A 21,703-nucleotide genomic window follows, 5' to 3' on the forward strand; every position below is an offset into this window, starting at 1 on the left:
AAATTAATTTTGATAAATGTTCAATAAACAAAGTGAAAGTAATTTTGATAAATGTTCAATAAACGCAGAAAGTAATTTTGATAAATGTTAAATAATGGCATAAAGTAATTTTGATAAATGTTAAATAAACGCATAAAGTAATTTTGATAAATGTTAAATAAACGCATAAAGTAATTTTGATAAATGTTAAATAAACGCATAAAGTAATTTTGATAAATGTTAAATAATGGCATAAAGTAATTTTGAATGTTAGTCTAGAAGACGTTATGACATGACCGTAACATATTGCGGAACCAATGACAAGACCACTGAACGTTAATTATAGCATTTTTAATATTAAAATATAAACGTAATTGGAATGGATATTAATTGCCATATATTATTGAACGTATTGCAATTATTATATAAGAATAATTATAAGGATACATTAATATTATCGATCCCTTAAAAGTAGTTAGTCCTTAAAAATGTACAAAATAATTCCCCGCAATAGCCAACGACCGAAAAAACCCCATCAATTACTTAATTCTTCCATCCATTTATTAAAAGTAGCAAACTCACCCTTTTTTCCTTCTTATTGACAGTTTGGACAACTGAAAGCTCAGCAGCATCCCGTGTGGAAGATGGGCCCTGGAAGAAGCCATCGAAGTTGAAACGCGAAAACTCGAAAGCGATTAATAATAAGTCGAGAAGCGACGTCGATTTGAAAACGTCGAAAAGCCGTTGAAAATTAGTCCCGGTGGGAAAATCGAGATCTCGCGGGAGGCGCGAAGGGAACTCGGCGGGCGGATCGGCGTCGAAGGCGGCCCCGCTGCCACGGAACGGAGGGTATCGCGGCTACTGGCAGAACCGCTCGAAATGACCGTAGACTGTCGCGCCAGATCCGCCGCGTCCAAATCGAGCATGGCGCCGGCTTCATCGGGAGCGAGGCCCAGGCCCGGCGACGACGTTTGCGCCCGGATTTCTCCCGGCTCGCCGCCGACCTCGGTGCCGCCCGGGCCGCCGGCATCCTCTTTCCTCATCAGGGACATTCTGGGCGCCACCAACGGGGCCGCCGAGGACGGCACGCCACGCCAGGACGATCGCGGAGGCTCGCCACCCATGCGGAGGATCGTGCCGCTGGTTCACAACGGGGCCCTGTTCGCCTCCCACCACCCGGGTTTGATGCTGGAACGACCCGGTTTGAACTTCGGACCTCTGTCGTCGGCGGGCGGAGGGTCGGCGTTTTTGCACCACCCGTCGGCGGCGCCCGGAGAACACTTCCCCGGCTTGTTCGGAGGTTTGGGAGGCGGCGCGCATCCGCCCGGCTCGGCGATGTCGTCCGCGGCGCATCATCTGATGCGGCAGATGGCGGCAGCGGCGGCCGAGGACCAAGATGAATCCGCCGACGAGGACGGAAACGGAATGTCCGAAGACAATCTCGGTGAGTTTTTGTTGCGCTTTACACGACCACACGTGATTTTAAATTTACGATTTTTGCATATAGCTTTCTGTAGCTTTATTATATTAAATTTATTAAAGTTACAAATCTCAAATACAACTGCTCAGTACAAATGGAAGTGTAATAAGAAAGGGTAGTCAGATAAGTAATCGGGTCTACAAATCGTAGAAAAATCACCGGAATTCACCCTCGAAAATCACTGGAAATCACCGTAAAATGTGATATGTCAAAGAAATCACAGAAAAATTGGGATAAATTTGTGGAAATTACAGAATAATTGGGATAAATTTGTAGGAATTACAGAATAATTGGGATAAATTTGAGGAAATTACAGAATAATTTAGATAAATTTGTGAAAATTACAGAATAATTGGGATAAATTTGAGGAAATTACAGAATAATTGGGATAAATTTGTGGAAATTACAGAATAATTGGGATAAATTTGTAGGAATTACAGAATAATTGGGATAAATTTGAGGAAATTACAGAATAATTGGGATAAATTTGAGGAAATTACAGAATAATTGGGATAAATTTGTGAAAATTACAGAATAATTGGGATAAATTTGTGAAAATTACAGAATAATTGGGATAAATTTTTGGAAATTACAGAATAATTGGGATAAATTTGTGGAAATTACAGAATAATTGGATAAATTTGGAGGAATTACAGAATAATTGGGATAAATTTAAGGAAATTACAGAATAATTGGGATAAATTTAAGGAAATTACAGAATAATTCGGATAAATTTGTGTAAATTACAGAAAAATTGGGATAAATTTGTAGAAATTACAAAATAATTTGGATAAATTTGTAGAAATTACAAAATAATTGGGATAAATTTGTAGAAATTACAAAATAATTGGGATAAATTTGTAGAAATTACAAAATAATTGGGATAAATTTGTGTAAATCACAGAAATGTTTTCAAAAATCAGTACGAAGGTGCAAAAATGTTTACGAGTGACTACAGCCACAAAAGAATTACATTCAATTGTTAGAGATAAAAATCGGTGACCCTCAGAAAGAATTGATTGGTCAAATATATTTTATAACTCCAATATCATCCTTACGAAGAAGAAGAAATCGTTCTTACGTCAAATTGCTGTTTAAGAAGTAATTTTAGTTTCCATTGCGATTATGCTTTATCAGATCGCTTTATCCGTCGTTCCATTTCTAATTGAGATTCGGCTGAGAGCTTAGATGACTTTGGTTCACAAGGACACGATATACAAAGGTTTCTTTAAAATTGGTGTATCTCGGATTTTAAGAAAACAATTATTTTGTTTATGAATAAAATAACTTTTATTTGATTCCTCATAATGGATGCGTTTCAAAATAGAGCAGCAATTTGATTATGAAGATTTCCCGCGTGTCTTTGAATAAACGTTAGAAATGTAAACCTTTAAATGGATCACGTATATAACACTCAGTTGATTTCATGAAATACCATAGTTAAAACATTTTAACCATTAGAAGTCAAACTTCAACTAGTTAATTTCGAAATTGCATAAATATAATTTAGCTTTATCAAAATTCGAAAACATTATTTAATAGATAACGTGAACCACTTGAGAACATGGCATGTGCCCCGTGTGCAAAATAAATGTTTCTATTGGTATTTTATGTTTATAACCTCATTGGCGTTAATAGAGTCAAAAAGTATTGTCTTTATTTGTTTAAGCCCTAAATTCTACTTCGCACAGGGCCCCGATTTCTGTTAATCCGGCCTTGTTTGGGAACTCACCATTTGAACATGGCTAAGGGAATAACTGGCGCTAGTTACGTTAAGAACAAATTGAAAGGCGTGCTATACCAGATTTTTCGACTAACTTCAAGCGAATAGATCATTCTATAAAATCCGAGCTATAAGGAAAAGACCTTAAAGCTATTGCTGTTGGACTGGCAACACTCATTATTCTTTGGATTTAAGAAATTGGCTTATGTTCCGTCCTTAAACGGGCTAGACATATTCATTTATTTAGCTTGATTAACCAGCCAACCAGTGTTGCGTGTTTGCCAGGTAAAAGATAATAATGAGCGGCCCTAGTTCGTGAAAAATCGGGCCAAACCTTCAGCCTCTCTATATACAGATGTGGATAAGTAGTATTTTATAGAAAAGTCTATTGGTCCAAATATTTCAAACGGTACACCTCCCAAAGTCATATTTTTAATTTTCACAAAATAAACTCGATCTCAGCTATCGGCAAATTACAACTAGATTCCCAGCAACTTTACGGCGTCTTACCCCAATTTCACACGACAATGCGGTTCCAATTACGGTTTAAAATATTGATGGATTGTACCACGGGGGGTTGGGGGTCGGAAGAAGGGCTGGCTCGTTCAATGGGTCCCGCGAGACACCATCAAGACAGATTTCGTCGGCGTAGTCCTTTGTATATTCTACCCTCGAAACGCCAAGAAGTCGGGAGTTGAGGTCAGAAATAAATTGGTCAGCGTGAAGTAAAGGTGGGCTGGGGTCGGCCAGGAGGGGAGTAGCTCTCAACGCGTGGTGCGAGGGCTCGACCCTCCGCCCATTAGCGGTCAACCGCGAGAAATGACCACGAAGATAGTGGGGGACGACCCGGCCCGTTATTGACGATTCAATCGCCATTTTTATCTCGTTGTTAGCTACGGCCATTCTTATATACGGAAATGTTTTACGACTTTCCTAAACATCCCGCGCAAAAGCGTTCAATTTTCTCCCTGAACGATCGAGATTTGGTGAAAAATGATTTCCCAATTTTTGACAGTTTTGTTGAACCTTTTTTCCCTACCCTTAATAGTCTAAGAATGGGCGCGTTTTTGGACACAATCCGAGAAAGTCCATATAACTATCTGTAAAGATGGCCGTAATTGGGATACCTTATCTTCTAAACAGCATTGTTAAATGCCAAAACGGTATCATGACACGTACCTCAATGAATGTTTTTCCTGGAAGATTTTAGTTTTGCAAAAAGGGACTCGAAATGGACAATGATCGGGGAAACTATCTCACGGAATTTTAGAACTTGACAAGAACTTGGACCATTTGTTATACCGTGTAGCTTGTCTTCGAACTTGGTCTCTATTGAAACGACTAAATTGGCGAAATATTTGTAATCGCCTTATGCGTAGTAAAAGTTCAACGATTTGAATGAAATTTTGAACGGCACTAGATCTACTGAGATACTATGTCGTAATTGGGTCCCAATTTTATATTTCCATCTGTGGTCTGAGATATTCGAGATTAAAATTTACCACACGCGTGTTCAAAATTTACTACATCAATTAGGGCGCGTGGTATATATTATTTCGAAAGATTAATTGGCGTAATTAACTTTGAAAATCAGTCATGGAATCATATTAAAGATATTCTAAGAGAAGTTTAACTCGCGCTATAAAACGCTCAACTAATCTCTAAAGAATTTAATTATTACAAATGAACGTGTTCTGTTTCTCGCAATTGATTTGAACAATAAAATATACTTTTAACATATCAAAGGAATCTATCAAGGATTTAGATCTTCATTTTGGTTGTTACGGGTTTTATCGCCTCTTATTTTATAAACTATTCGAGATTGATAAACCAATGAAATGAGAGGAATAGAATAGTAGGATCTCTGGAGATTAAATCCATCGATGGAAAAATCGAATGATCGTTGACGATTAAATCCGTCGATGGGAAAATCGAATGATCGTTGACGATTAAATCCATCGATGGGAAAATCGAATGATCGTTGACGATTAAATCCATCGATGGGGAAATCGAATGATCGTTGACGATTAAATCCATCAATGGGACACTCGAATGATGGTTAACGATTAAATCCATCGATGGAAAAATCGAATGATCGTGGACCATAAAACCATCGATGCGAAAATCGAATGATGGTTAACGATTAAATCCATCTATGGGAAAATCGAATGATCGTTGACGATTAAATCCATCGATGGGAAAATCGAATGATCGTTGACGATTAAATCCATCGATGGGAAAATCGAAATAGGAGAATCGAATTATCGTTGACTATTAAGTCGATACGGAATAATCAAACTATCGTTGACGATTCCGTCGATGAACAGAATCGAACGGCCGTTGACGATTCCGTCGATTTGGGAAAATCGATTGATCGTTGAAGAATCCGGCGATGATTGAGAATCGAACTACCATATGGGCGTAACCTAATTATCGTTTACTAAATTGAACTATATCATGTGAATATGAAACCCAATAAATTTTCTAAAGCAACGTGTTGAATAAGAATTATTACGACATAAAATTAATTTAAACAGAGTAATTACGGAGGCAAAATTGAGCAAATATACGAATTTCATAAGGACCCGCGTAATAAATTACCGCAATAATTATCCAAGCTCCCAGCTGTTCTAGATTCTAAACTTTCAAACGAAAAATTAATCTCTCTAATAATAAAAACAAGAGCCACATAATCAAATTTAAATTATATAGATTGGAAAAGTTTCTCTGGAATAACAGGAGATCGCGTGCGTGCAACGGGGGTTAGAACATTTTGCCCGGGTATAACTTTCGTAATTACAATAGGCGGAAACCGCGGCTCAAAGCGGCTCTTTGTGGAGATCCGAAAAACTCTCGCTTTTTGAAACAACACGGAGCAATTAAAGACTCGCCATTGGTCAAACGGTCAAACCGTGAGAAAGTGACCAGCTGCGACCGACCCGTTTCTGTTTTGGACCAATTTAGAATTACTCGCGTCATTTGATATTAGGCTTGACCAATAGAGAACTTGTGTCCGAAAATTGACCGCCATCACGCCAATCGCCGTCTTTTAAAAGCAATTTGACCCGCACGTCCGTAACCTGCCACCGGTATTAATACAGTCGCCATCAAATTGCCAACCGCGAGTTAGAGAGTCGGGTTACGTCAGGACGAAATTACGGAATGTTTGTATATCATTATTAACTTAAAAGAGACTTAACTGACTGATTCGTTTAAGCTTAGTAAACAGGGTACAGTTAGCGCGGTTAACTTACTCAACCCAGTTCGAAATAACCTCGCGAAAGAGTTTGGAAGGGGAACGTACAAATGATTCGTTTACGCTATTGTAATTGCAATTTAAGTTTGTTTTCAGTTTTGGGTGGTGAGAATTGAAACGTATTCCTATAGCTCCACCGTTGATTGTTCACAATCACGAAAGCGTCCGAACCATTTCTGTTCCATACACGGGTGATATTTCAATCTTTTATTTACGGGTCCCGTTTTCGCCGGCCACTTATTGACTTTCTGAGGTTTGGAGTTTTTGCCGTGAGAAAGTCTACCAGCACATTCGACCGTTTTCTAGAAAAATATCGTCATTGTTCTTTCGAAAATACATTTATAGCTTATGAGAATATTTTTTACATTTACTCACGTGCTTTTTATTTTACCGAAATTATAATAACATGGTATAGTTAACCTGTTCAAACCTGGGCCCGATAAGCAGCACACTGAGAGTCGGAATTATTAGACGTATAATGATTGGTTTTCTGGGATAAACGCGGGAGAAGAGTACTTATTTGGTCTGAACCCGGACCCACCAAGTTGCGAGGGCCCCGCTAAAGCAATAAATCTGGGCCCCAAGAGAGTTATTATTAGTTGGGATCACGAGTATTAAGTTTGTCTGAACCTGGGCCCGGTTTTGAACAAAGTATTCAAAACTTTCTACGCGCTTTAGGAGGGCTTACAAGTCGCAAGTTGACTTAGCCTTCTAATCTCTGTAAAACATTTTTTTTAATAGAAAAATAAAAATTCAATTCAATTCAAATTCAAATGTACGTTTCTCAAAGTTATGCCACCAACAAAATATAAAATTTTAAACTATAATATATGGAGGTGCAAAATAGTATTTCAACAAATCGAAACTTTTAATATTTTGTTTAGTTAAATTGTTTAAATTTCTTAGTTCCTTAAAGTTTAAAACTTTAATTTTATTTCTCCAAATTCTTCGTTCTGTATCATGGTTTTAGAGACCAAAATACTCTATTTTTTGAACAATTTCGGTCTAAAATCTGTGATTTTGATAATTTATTTATCAGTGTGGCGTACTCAGAAATGAGTAAAATAATGTAATTCACTACTTTCTAAATATAGATACGTTAGCAGTTTTCCGGGCCCTAGAAAAATTCTTATAATCGGGCCCCAATATAGCTTTATAATTTTTACTAAAATAACTACTATACTTTTAGAATACGGGCTCTATTAAATTATCTACATTTCCTAGTCAGTAAGGCCAGGCGCTCACTGCTCTTCGTAACGTCTCCGTCCTACCTTCCACAAGCCTTTGCTTCGATACGGAGACAATGCCTTGTGAAAGGCAGGACGGATACGAAACGGAGAGCCAGTGGGCGCCTAGCCTTAGTACCGCGGCAGACAAAAGCAGACGTTACTTAAGTTTTGTAAAAACTGTAGAAAATGAAATTCCGGCTCATCGATCATCGGTTTTGAGCACATAACATTACCCTTAAATCTATCCTACTAACACATTAGTTGACAAATTGACAGACACATTTTAAACAAACACTCAAACGCAAACAATAAAACAACGTAGTCACTAGAACAAACTCGGACGAGCATCGGAATTAACATAATCGCTAAACTCACGCACGGCCAAAAATCAACACGTCCAATACATCGGGAAAGCGTTTGGCATGGGCGCAACAACATTGTAAATATTGTCTTAAATGATCTCCAACACGGTAAATACATATACGGGACTTACAATATCCGAGAGAACGTGTTTACCCGAGCGTATCGCCGTTAAATTTTACCTTTCCTTTTGGATAGAATATGGGCCATCAACTTATAAGCAAATCGGACCGGGTAGACAAAGGCCAAATGCCATCCTCGCTTTTCAAGCGGCGCTACGGACTCAACTTGATACGATCCGCCTCCTATTATCGCGGGTAACAAAGATACGGTGTAGCGTTGCCGTAATGGTTCAATACGGGGCAACTTCGATGGCACGCTGGGCTGTCGTTCTCGGGCACGCTCGTGGGAATATGAAGACTAGCTTCTTCGCCGTCCGCTTGCCACCTGTTGCACCATCTCGAGGGTCGAACTGCGGGATCGCTACGTATTCCAACGCGATTAAATTCTACGCTATATTCACTCGAATACGTATATAAATTTTAAGTCGTGATTTTTTTCTCGATGGCGGGGAAAATTTGGTTTTTAAAAGACTACGTATACTATACACTAATCGACGGGAGCAGTTTTGTCTCGCGGCTGTAATTACTCGTTTAGCGAACTTTGACCTTTTCGAGAAGAAGGCTGTTGCGGATATTATTTTAAAAACTTTTTGTTGGAGAAGTTTTAAACGGAAGTAGTTAATTTTATGTTAAAACTATATTCGTGTCAAAAAGAACGATAAAGGTTTTTAGCAATTACGCCAACAGCGTCAAAAGGTTTGGTCGAGTTCGGATTTCAACTTTGCGAAGATGATTTACTATTTATTTAGATATTTTATGTTTGTGTTGGTAATGAGCCATAATTAAAATTAGGATAAAAAAAATCAGATCCTATATATAATATAATTAACACTTTTAAATCGTAAAAATTGCAATATTATTATTATTATCAGGAATCCATACCTCTACTTGGAATGCTTATCCTGCCGTATCGCGTATGGTAAGATCCTTCTGACGGCTTTGGCCCCGCCTACGAGAGAAAAATCCCCTTTGCTTGCGCTCCCCTCTTACGTCGTTTGTTGTTAAGTTAACATAGTGACTAGTGACGTCAAAAAAACCGTCAGCCACATCGAGAAGAAAATCTGCCGCGATAAGCATGCTAAGTAGATCTATGGATTTCTGTTATTATATAATATAGATAATTCAAAATGTCAAAAGCAAAATAACTTTATCGGTAATGAGAGATAACGGCGCGCGTCGCACGCTCATTGTCAAATGTTAATTGAGACGAGCCACGAAAACATATTTTCCTCATTAACGAAAACTGTGCTATATTTAGTTTCATAAAACTTTCATTTTAAACTTTCACGCGAAAACTTTTAAGAATGACTGTTCAACGAACGCCAAAACCTCGTAATCATACGGATTTCCAAATAACATCTACATTCGCGTACAAAATCCTTCTACGAACGTTTAGCGTGTCAAAACGTTTTTCGTCGCGAGACTAGCCGACGCGTATCAACGTGTAATCGTTTCCACACCGATTTAAATTCTTGGACATAAACGTCTAAGTTTAGGAAATATCCTGGCGCTTAATTAGCATGTGTCACGGGTCCCAACCGAAGAAGTGGCGACTTTTTGGCGCCCCGTAGCGGACGAACAAGGCGGCGCGCAAAAAAATGAGCTGAAAAAGATTTGAAGAGTCCCGAGCGATCTAAAACGTCTATCGCGGCCAACTCTGTAATCACAAACCGGGCCGATATTAAGGGTTTTTTTATAGCGGAGTTTAAGAAAACCCCCTTCAAAACTGCGTGTGGCTGTTTTAACCACACAGTCAACCACCGAACCACACCTCTTTAGCTTCCCCCAATTTTTACGGGCAAGAAACACCGTTGTCATTTTCTGGAAACTTATTTTCCCGCTTGCCAAAATAAGGGTCAAGGGTCGCGAGGAAGACTTAAATGACGCTTCGCTACGCGTTTAAAGATTTTTTATATTTCTTATTTTATATATATATTAGATAGACCAATTTATTTTAAGATTTAGCTAGGCGCCATTTTTTTATACCCGCAATTTCTTACGAGTCAAGGCCTCTGAATTTTACAATGTGTACTTTTTGAGTGATTCTGTAAAAAAAAAATACTTTTTAAGACTTGGCAATTATGGTTAGAGTAATTTTTTTTTTCCTCCGGTGAGGTGGCGCTGATCTCTAGTTCAAAGAGTAGTCAATTGCCAAAACACTCGGACACGGTATTAAAACGTCGTAACCAATTTGATGAAACGCGGATGCGTTGATAAATTTCACGCGTTTTCAAACTCGTCAAATTTTCAACCTTGTCCCAACCAATTATAAATTCAATAACTTTTACTTAAATCTTATTTCTCCTTCATTATATATTACGGTAGTCTTTTTTTTAAATAATAAATTGGAAATATTTTACATTCACGTGCTAACGAAATCAGCGGGTAAATTAATATCTATAGTATAAAGCTACGGTAACCCATATAAAGATCGTATATTTCAAAATGTAACAAAATTATAATCGTAATATGTATTCTCTAAATCGGACATCGTTGTAGTACTGTTAAAGTAGGGATTATATAAAAATATATCGATCAAAAAATACATGTAAGTGCAAAACATCTCCTATTTAAAGTAAGGAATATGTGATTCCGAAAAAGAGTTTTATTTGTCGATATTATATTTGAGAATCACCTATTGATGTTTCTATATAATAAATTAGACAAAAAATATAAATCTAAAATGTTTCTCTTACGTCACAAGACAGAGCTTTATTAGTAAAATCGAAGCGCGCGCTCATAGAATTATAAAACAAAGTGACGTAAAAGAAACATTAAACAAGAAAGCCATGTTAATTTATAGAAAGACCTATAGCAAAATGGACTCGATCGTAAGGGAAAATTTAAGTAGTTAATTATTTACCTTAAACAGAGAAATATTGGAGAAATATTTACCATCAGGCAAACCTGTTAGGATTAGCTCATACCCATTAAACCTGTAGCTTTGATAGTACAACTATAGGCACTTGACATTTTCTTTGAAAAAAGGAGACAATCTTTTGTATACATCGTTGGATAATTTTTCCCCAGACGTTTTACGACCTTTAAAAGAGTTAGTACGTCTAATTTCGGATAATTTCCTTCAACATGAAATAAACGTAATTTGGTAGCTCACGGTGGAGATAAAAGTATATTTTATGAGGGTAATTTTGGGCCAAAAATCTCCAAAGAGTTTATAAGCCTGTTTTTACAAGCAGGATTTTAAATGTCTTTTTGAAGCGATTGCGATCTGAGCGTCGCAGAGTAAAAAATTCTTTTTATTTAAGCGGATTAAAGAGTAATAAATGTCCCTGGCTTAAAAGATTTCGTTGACTGGATTTTTATTAATTTGATCTACCATTAATTACGGTCTATTAGGCGCATCGGTACCTTTTGATGCCTCTGCATTCACACCAAATATTGAAAGGCTATCTATTTGATTCGGAGGTCGGTATCACGTTCCGATTTCGGATGGCGATCAGCCCGTTCTATACCAAAAACCAGAAAAAATAACGTTTAGAAATTAGCAGAGTATAGTAATAACGATTGGAATTTAATTCAAATTGTGTTGAACACAAACTGATATGAGATTGCTATCCGCTATAATTGAATCATAATAGAAACGATGTGGAATAATTATGTAATCGACATAAAAACAGAATAAAATCGACATAGAATAATATTATAATCGGCAAAATCAGAATATAATCGGCGAAATCAGAATATACTCCACATAGAATCGTAATATAATCGACATAGAATCAGAATATAATCGACATAGAATCAGAATATAATCGACATAGAATCAGAATATAATCGACATAGAATCAGAATATAATCATCATACAATCAGAATATAATCGACATAGAATCAGAATATAATCGACATAGAATCAGAATATAATCGACATAGAATCAGAATATAATCGACATAGAATCAGAATATAATCGACATAGAATCAGAATATAATCGACATAGAATCAGAATATAATCGACATAGAATCAGAATATAATCGACATAGAATCAGAATATAATCATCATACAATCAGAATATAATCGACATAGAATCAGAATATAATCGACATAGAATCAGAATATAATCGACATAGAATCAGAATATAATCGACATAGAATCAGAATATAATCGGCATAGAATCAGAATATAATCATCATACAATCAGAATATAATCGACATAGAATCAGAATATAATCGACATAGAATCAGAATATAATCGACATAGAATCAGAATATAATCGACATAGAATCAGAATATAATCGACATAGAATCAGAATATAATCATCATACAATCAGAATATAATCGACATAGAATCAGAATATAATCGACATAGAATCAGAATATAATCGACATAGAATCAGAATATAATCATCATACAATCAGAATATAATCGACATAGAATCAGAATATAATCGTCATACAATCAGAATATAATCGACATAGAATCAGAATATAATCATCATACAATCAGAATATAATCGACATAGAATCAGAATATAATCGTCATACAATCAGAATATAATCGACATAGAATCAGAATATAATCGACATAGAATCAGAATATAATCATCATGGAATCAGATTATAGTCTACATAGAATCAGATTATAGTCGACATAGAATCAGATTATAGTCGACATAGAATCGTAATATAATTGGCAAAATCAGAATATAATCGACAAGGAATCAGAATATAATCGACATAGAAGCGGAACATAATTGAGACTGAAACAAATTAAAAAAATGGATAATTAATGTGAACCGGATATTGACAAAAACATGCCTAAACCGAAATTCCGCAAACCAAACCGTACCGTTTCAAAATCACGTACCCCGGTTAGCGAAAATAGCCAGATAAGAAAATTCTAACAGAAGCTGAGCAGGAGATAACGGCGAAGCTGCGTTTTCACTAAAAAAACGAAGTTTTTCTACTTACGCAAATTAAATTTAATATTGGTTCTTCCTAATTGTGTATTTCCCAGTAAATTTAAATTTTGAACAAAATTTAACTGAATGACCTTATAATTTAAATCTTTAAATTGATCAGTACATCCAGTTGAGTACGAATTATAATTAAGATGCAAATAGTTTAATGGCAAAATGTAGTTTTGATTCATTAATTTAGACAAAGCTACGACACATTACATTAAAGAAATTAAAATAATTAAATTATTTATGATAGATTATTGTATTCAAATTGAATACAAATAATTATTTTTAGTTCAATGTTAAATGGAATTTTGGCTCTTCCAATTTTCATAACAAGCGTGTACTATAAAACTGTATTAAAATTATTACAAATCAATTTTTATGCAGACTGGTTTTGTCCAATCGCAATCTATCTTGAATTTTGACCAAGTGACCTTTTATTTTTCGCAGTTCTTTTAAATTCAATCGTAAATTTATGGAAAAAAACTGTTCCTTTAGAGTTTTTCGTAAAAAAACATTGAATGTAATTTTCGGTCAGTAGAAAACCTAGCTTGATACTATCGCGGTAAAAACATGAGCAAAATCGGGAAAAACGCAGACAGATAGGGGTCTCTCCTTAAACGCTAATCGGCCCAAACAAGCGGAAGTCGGTGGCTAAACGCTCGGAAATGGAGACGAGCCTCACCCGGCGAGAGTAATCACAGGGACCCCCACCTACCACTATCTCCAACACGCGTCAACTGACAATTGACAAACGGCTACGGGTAGGGGTAGAGTTTGCGGTACCGGAATCCCCAGTGCGGTATATACCTGAGAAGCCAACCGTAATGGTAAGATCCCGCGGCCAAATTACAGTTATAACCGGCAAAAAGGGGAAATTTCGCCGGAGCAAAAGACTGAATCCCGAATGTCGCCATTCGAAAAGTTGTATCTTTTCAAACAGCCGGGAAAAAATCAAATGACTAAATTCCCATGAAAACAGACACGGCGACTACGCGACTTAACTACTCACGCGTCTACTTTCGCGCTCCGTATAAATTGTATCGGACAATTTACGTTCCATACTTACGGCTCTAGTATCGTTTAAAGGTGACGGTAGAGTCCTGGACTTTCATCTCGTCGGCGACCTTGTCCGCGTGGGTTATTACGAGCGATGAGTCGGAGAACTTCAATGAGCTAGAAAATTTACCCTAAACATCCAGCGATGTTATTAGAGAGGGGGATTTTCGGATGGGTGTGTAGACGACGTTTTTAGGTAGTTTTTTTGGGGGGCAGATTGTCTATTTTACCACAATACGGGATACGTTTTTTTGTGTCATTGAGAGTATTTTTACCGCCAGTTTTGAATGGGATGTTTACTAGCTTAGTTCGCCTCAATGAGCAAGGTGCGTCTTAGTAACCCGTAGAGTCTCAGTTGAGGAGGGTTGTTTTGGAGTAATCTATTCTTGGAAGTACTGTTAGGAAGGTCACTGTCCCTGGGACTCTCGTGGGTTCGAAGTTGATTGCTTTTTGGCCAGACTGTATTTTAAATACAATGAGTTTCATACTTGCTTTCGGTTTTAACTATTTCAATGGAGGTTTTTATTGCACATAAGAATAAGATTTGGTATAATTTTTTCACTAACCACAATTTAAATAAATTTTACTAACATTACTTTAAATAATTTTTAATATGCCTCATTTTAAATAAATTCAAAATTAAAAAAGATTTTAAGTATTTTTAATAATGGTAACATAAGAAAAGATTTATGAAAATGTAAATAAGCCTCTTTAAAAAAAATTAAATAAGCTTCATTTTAAATAATTTAACTAGCCTCACTCTAAATAAATTTAACTAGCCTCACTCTAAATAAAATTAACTAGCCTCACAATTTAACTAGCCTCACTCTAAATAAATTTAACTAGCCTCACTCTAAATAAATTTAACTAGCCTCACTCTAAATAAATTTAACTAGCCTCACTCTAAATAAATTTAACTAGCCTCACTCTAAATAAATTTAACTAGCCTCACTCTAAATAAAATTAACAATTACCATCGTTCATTCGAAAAACCAACTCAATTTACTTTGAATGTTTTTACAAAATTTTGTAACAAATGCCACGTATTGGATCGTATTATTAATATTTTATTTATCACTTCCTAAAACACGTTAAACCAATTACAGACATATGAAACTGAGTACAGCTTTTGATAATATCAGAAGTATATAAAATACATCTTTCGAGAGAAGTATTCATATCCCTATCCTGCTAATGGTTTTCGCTTGATACATGTAACTTCGCAATCTACCGTTGATTTTTCAAAAAAGTTTGGGAATGAATCTTATATAAAATATAATAATTTTCAAATACTATTTCCTAGGCGAAATATGGTTTATGAAATGGTAGCTATCCATACGCAGTGTAATCAGGGCTGCCTTATCCATTAGGCAGACTAGGCAAAGTGATTAGGCCTACGAAAATTCTACAAGAAATTAGGATCTACGATTCCATATTACAGGGCCTACGAAGGTCCAAAAAGACAGTAAATGAGAGATTTTTGCCTAAGGCCTACTTAAGGGCTAATACGGCCCTGAGTGTAATTTTTACATTCAACATCTTTAAGCGAAACAATGACTCCGTAATAACTTTAATAGAGTAAAAACTACGGACTTGTATAGCGGTTGGCTCGCGTGGCACGAAGGGCTAGCCACCACCATCCTACGTATTGTAACCCGGCCACCTGTTTAAAGGCATTAAAAGTCGCTAGATGATTTGGGCCAAGGGTATTAGCCTAGCTGATTATTATTATTATTATTATTATAACAAATTAAATTTATACATTTTAATGAAATAGAAGATTTGTAAATTATTTGTAAGCCATCTAAATGTAAATCTGGATTATTTTTATTTCTCAGACGAATCGTGTCATTCGGACGACGGGGGCAGCACGGGTAACGCGGGCAACTCGTCCGAGAACCACCCTGGAGGTCACCACCACCACGGGGGTTCCGGTTCGGGGTCCGGCAGCAATTTGAAGCTGAAGAAGCAGCGGAAGGCGAGGACGGCGTTCACCGACCACCAACTGCAAACGCTGGAAAAGAGTTTCGAGAGGCAAAAGTACTTGAGCGTTCAAGACCGAATGGAACTCGCTGCCAAACTCAACCTCACAGACACGCAAGTCAAAACGTGGTACCAAAACAGGAGGTACGTCACGATAAAAGAGCACGCTTCATTATACCATAAGTTTATTCATATCTTTTTACAAAAGTGTGTCCGTTTTCTACAGAATTGGCGCTAGGATAATTGGGGTAGCTCCTATGTTATTTTTCGGATCCTTTAACAGGATTTTAGGGTGCCCTTTGCTACAGCAAAATATAAGGACTCATTTTACAAATTTAAATTTCTACGCCCCCTGTACAAAGGTTCATTTAGACCTGGAAATAGCAGGGAATTAGATTATCGTCCGAAAAGTCAGATAAAATGAGGTTTCAGAAAGTTAGAAATAATTTAGTTTAAATATCAATCAAAATATCAGGGAACTAAATTGTCGTCCGAAAAGTCAGTTAAATATCAGGGAAATTTATGAGGTTTCAGAAAGTTGGAAATACTTTAGTCTAAATATCAATAATGAAATGAGTAGCTCTGTACTTTTTACTTTTAATTGAGGTTATCAGGGAAATATCAGTGGGAAAACCTGGAAATATCAGAGCAATTTGTTTGCCAATAGTTTATGAACCCTGTTGTAATGAATTTCAGTAAAATTGCAAGTATTTTTAAAAGTTAACCCGAAAAAGGTTTTCGGTAATTTTAGTTTTTCTTTGTCCCGTTATGGAGGTTTATAGCCATTTATTTACCGTCTTCCCCCGGTTGAAGTTTTATTGAGAGCCATTTCAAGAATGACTTAAGTCTAATACGAGCTTTTGGCTCGTCATCATAGTAAACGCGTTGAGTAAGCGGTGTATGATAATTAAAGTTCTTTAACCATAAAAAATATAGAAGTGGAATATCAACTATAGCATTGACAAAGCTTTAGGTTAATATACATTTCAATAGACTGAGTTGCTACTCCTATTTTATATTTTTTACCTAAGTCGCTTATTATCACTAGACGCTCTTATCTTTTGGGTATGACGTCAATTTTACATCACTACACGCAGAAATTCCTAGTTATTTCGACTACAGTACCGTTCAGACTATGCAATTTATTGGTGCCAAATTAGTTGTTCATATGGCATTATACTATATGTACCAGCCACCAAACAATGCGTTTAAATTAAATTTTTGTGGCTCGCACGACAACATGGTTACGTGGAAGGGTCGCGAGGGTTCGCAGCGCGGCCATCTTTGTTTGTGTCAAGAGACTTTTAACATAGGTAAAAAAAGAGTTGGGGTTCCGCCAGAATTAGCTGGACAATTTAGGGTTCCATAGCAAAAAATTGGGAACCACTGCTTTACTGACACACTTTTGGGATATATTTATAGACTTATACTTTTAAACTCTATAACGAGGATGGTATTTAAAAAATCGCGTTTGTAATTGACATTGCAGGACAAAATGGAAACGACAAACGGCGGTGGGCTTAGAGTTACTGGCTGAGGCTGGCAACTTCGCCGCTGTCCAACGCATGCTCCAGACCTCACCTTACTGGTTAAGTCACTACGCCAACATAGTCGCCCCGCCATCAGCACCAACGCACCCCGCAGCGCCACATCCTCAAGGAAACCCACTGCACCCTGGCTTTGATCTCTACTACCGACAGGTAAGAGTTGACTCTCATTTTTTCATCAAAGCCCACAACATTTTTGACAAAACGTTTATAGTAAACACAGTTTACAACTCGTGCTTTCAAAACACTAGGTAAACGCAGTTTAAAACTCAAACTTTCAAAACACTAAGTAAACGCAGTTTACAACTCGAGTTTTCAAAACACTTTGTAAACACAGTTATTTACTTGAGTTTTCAAAACACTTGGTAAATACAGTTTACATCTGGAGTTTTCAAAACACGCAGTATTTGCATACATACTATATAATATGTCAATTTACATTAATAAACCTATTTAAAGCCAGTTAGAGCTTTAAAGAAAGCACCTTGGATGCATTTCCGTATTACACCAAGAAATCCCGTAAAGTATCGCCCCCTATCGTAGCCGCATCGCAAATTATTTTAATCTCCGTTGCTAAACATAACAAAAGTGTGTATTTTTTCATATTCCCACTTAAGTTTGGGCAATTGAAAAGCTGTTTTAAAATTTGACGCTAAGCCTCGGTCATGAGACAATAAACGTGTTACATTCCCCCGTTCATAAGCATTGGAAATCTCAACCAATATTACCTAATACACTATATTGTACACAGCACCGATAACGACATCTATCGTACCATCCAGGTATACTACACTAGATTAATTTTGGGGAATTATTTAATTTAAATATTTTGAGCTAAGCCTCGGTCACAAAAACCGGCTCTTTTTCAACACGTGGACAATAAAAGCTTTTGTGTGGTCAACACATTGTGGATGTTTTGTTGATTGACACGGAACAACTCGGTTGTAACCCTTGTTTGCCAACAATATTTTGCAAAAATTATAAATATTAAAACTTTTAGCCATGGTTTATTATAAATTGTTAAATTTTAAAAAAGCTGCTACTTCATGACGAATAAAATAAAGTTTTTTTCTAAGTCATGAAGTAGCAGCTTTTTTAAAGTTTAACAATTTTGCAAAAATGTTGGCTCTTATAATAGTGAGTAATTATACAATAAATAGAAATGTAAAATGTTTTTTAATCTCGTTATATTTTGAAATTATTTTGCCATTGCATGTTTATTTAACATAAGCCCAATAAATTAGAATTTAATTCGTCATTAGAGAGTTTAAGCAAAGCGCTCTAGAAGCCTTCAGTTCACCGACTAATGCGATCAAGTACGTTTGCAAACGTATTTTCACAAATTGCGCACCTTTCACTAACCCAGGGAACACGAAGAATTAAAAACGTCATTTGAACAATACTATAACAGGCGTATGGGTATGAGTGTTTTCGAAGTACAATTATTTGTTTCTTCGTGAGCCCGGGTGTACAGCAAATTTATCTTATTTCTTCAAATTCCTTTTAATTGTACAAGGCTTAGTCGAATTTCAAATCAAACAAGTATATACGCTTTTTTAAAAAACTTGTCGAGGTTAACGGTAATAGTTAGTGTAGGGAGCTGTTAGCTCGATCTCGTGGCATGCAGGGCTTGCCACCTGAATTAATGGCTTCAAAAGTCGTTTGATGACTTAGGCCTAAGGTGGTGCCTTGGGTATTAGCCTAGCTGATTATTATTATTATTATTATATATAATCTGTTGTCAAAACTGTCTCTATTTTTGGAGTTGGAAAATTATAATTATCAGTAGTTTTATTTAAACACTATAAATATATTACGAAATACGACGTGTCACGTAAGATCGACAGAAACATGGCGTCATCTTAAAGTTGTTAAATATTCGGGAATTTCGGCCCCGAAGCAGTGTTGCCAATGTTTGAGGAGGAAAATCCCACAGCCGAGTTACAAAATTTTCAGCCAAGTCCTGAAAACGTTTCTAGCCACGCTCCCTACCAAAACTCTGCGGAAAACATTGCCAAATATTTTCTAGTTCAATTCACAAAATCATTAGAAAATACAATTTTTTTTAAATTAAATTGATTTCCAAAAAGGTATCTGACAAAAAGATAAGCTGGATAATGTTTTCGGAAATAGTGGTTTTTCAAAAACAAATTAAAAAAAAATTAAGGTAAAAAATCCCACAAAATCAATGATTTTCGCTTATAAATCCCTTTATCCGACACAGCCTAAAAACCGCTATATCCCACACATTGGCCACACTGCCTGAAAGTGTAAACAGGAAAAGTATAACGTCTTAAATGTAAACTATAGTAACAGCCAGTAAAAACGGCTCTCTTACTACCCTATTTATGGTTTCACAGTGGTCCGGGCCCCGTACATCCTGGCGGGCCCGGGATTGAACACTGCTCCCAAGTTTCTTCCTGAAAACCTTTAGTAACAGCCAGTAAAAACGGCTCTCATGGGACTCGTAATTATTGTTTTAAAGGGGTCCCAGGTTTAGCGCATTATTTAATAATTAAATAATTAAATAAAACCTACTTCTTAACTATTCCAGGCGGCCGCTGCCTTACAGAAACCATTGGCATACCGGGTGTATCCCACTGTGTCCGCTTCGTTTGCCTTGCAACAGCAGGCCGGCGTCATCCCGGGTTCCGCCGGGTTCCCGGGCCCATCGTCGTCGCCCGGAAGTGACGTGGGGACGCCGAACGGAACATCCGGTCCGCCGCCGCAAGTCAGAAGCGCGTCGCCACCGTTGTCCTCGAGTTCCCATTTCTACTCCACCAGGGAGGCGTCACCGACGAGGGACTGTTAAACTCAGTTACAAAAACGGCCTAAATTATTACAAAACTTCAAATCTCAACCCGTTAAGGACAGTGAAACTATGATCGTACCGTTTTTCAAATTAATTTAAAAAACAAAAGATGAAGAAAAACTTTAAGCCTTGGTCTTTTTCGTAGCCATATTTAAGTACGTCACGAAACGGGACGTACAAATGCGCGTGACTTTCAAACAAAAACACGGTGTCAAAAAAAAACAAATATAAAACTTGTACATAATTATACGGCATTGAGCTTGTGTTAAATACAATAAACGCTTACGTATTTTAAGCCATTTCCTTTTGTTCATAACGACAGCTTTTGAAATGACAAAACCGCCAATATCAAAAGGTCGGTTTCAAAATATTTCTTTTTGTAAATAAAATGTTTATCATCGTCAAAATATACTGGTAGATTCATTTTTGTTTTCAATTTTTTTTCGTTTCATTTTTCTTCATTAATTAATTTAAATGACGCGAGCTTTGTTTTTAATTAAAAAATTAAAATAAATAATTGATTGTTATTGTTGTGAATCAAACGGAGAATACAAAAAAGAACAAAATGTTTTATCGAAAATTGAATAATAAAAATGATTGAAATAAAAATTATGTATAGAAAAGATTTTTTGTGCCTTCATTTTATTTTATTTTAATTTAATTTATTTTATTCTATTTATTTTTTATTACGCCCATTTTGGCGTTATAATGGTTCAGGACCTTGAAAATTGCTAGCAAATGATTTTTGAAATGACAAAACAGGTTTCTAACACAGAACGATATCGCCGAAGCTCCTGCACGGGCGGGAGGTAAAATTTACTTTTTCCATTTCGCCAAGTGCGACTCTTAAATTAGTCCGGATAAAAACGCGTACCGGGAACGCGTACGCTAAACAGTCTGCTCGACATAAAGCTACGGCTACACACCTACAGGGTTTTCATTACGCGTTTTCTATCACGGACTTAACTTGTGTATTTTGTGTGAAGGCGCCAATTTTACAAGAAATTTGGAAGTTAGCTATTACGTCTAATGTGTACGGAAAATTAGAAACAAGAAGTTTCGTACTCAAAGCCTTGGACTTTCCATAGATTCTGATTCGATTTTCAGATTTTGACAGCAATTGAAAAATCAGATTTTAACTAAAATGTTTTTATTTTTTACATTTCACAGCTCTTATTTTTAGAGTTTAAAGGTCGTGTATTGTGACTTTTGCAATTATACGCGGG

At 36.5% G+C, this 21,703-nt stretch overlaps 1 protein-coding gene across 1 annotated transcript; it reads left to right on the plus strand.

The window, feature by feature from the left end:
• The first annotated feature begins 858 nt into the window (after positions 1–858).
• On the plus strand, positions 859–20,477 carry LOC149943861 (uncharacterized). The gene is made up of 4 exons (XM_090176231.1): positions 859–1,423; positions 15,974–16,262; positions 17,608–17,818; positions 20,220–20,477. Exons 1-4 carry the CDS (start codon positions 859–861, stop codon positions 20,475–20,477), a joined length of 1,323 nt encoding a protein of 440 aa, XP_090032357.1.
• Positions 20,478–21,703: the final 1,226 nt, after the last annotated feature.

Source organism: Leiobunum rupestre, chromosome 5, assembly GCF_980474605.1.
Source record: "Leiobunum rupestre chromosome 5, qqLeiRupe1.1.hap1, whole genome shotgun sequence".
Lineage (NCBI taxonomy): Eukaryota > Metazoa > Arthropoda > Arachnida > Opiliones > Sclerosomatidae > Leiobunum > Leiobunum rupestre.

Coding starts and splice junctions, on each gene's coding strand:
- LOC149943861 (XM_090176231.1), top strand. CDS start 859: ATGACCGTAGACTGTCGCGCCAGATCCGCCGCGTCCAAATCGAGCATG. Junction 1,424..15,973: donor AATGTCCGAAGACAATCTCG/GTGAGTTTTTGT, acceptor TTTATTTCTCAG/ACGAATCGTGTCATTCGGAC. Junction 16,263..17,607: donor ACGTGGTACCAAAACAGGAG/GTACGTCACGAT, acceptor TTGACATTGCAG/GACAAAATGGAAACGACAAA.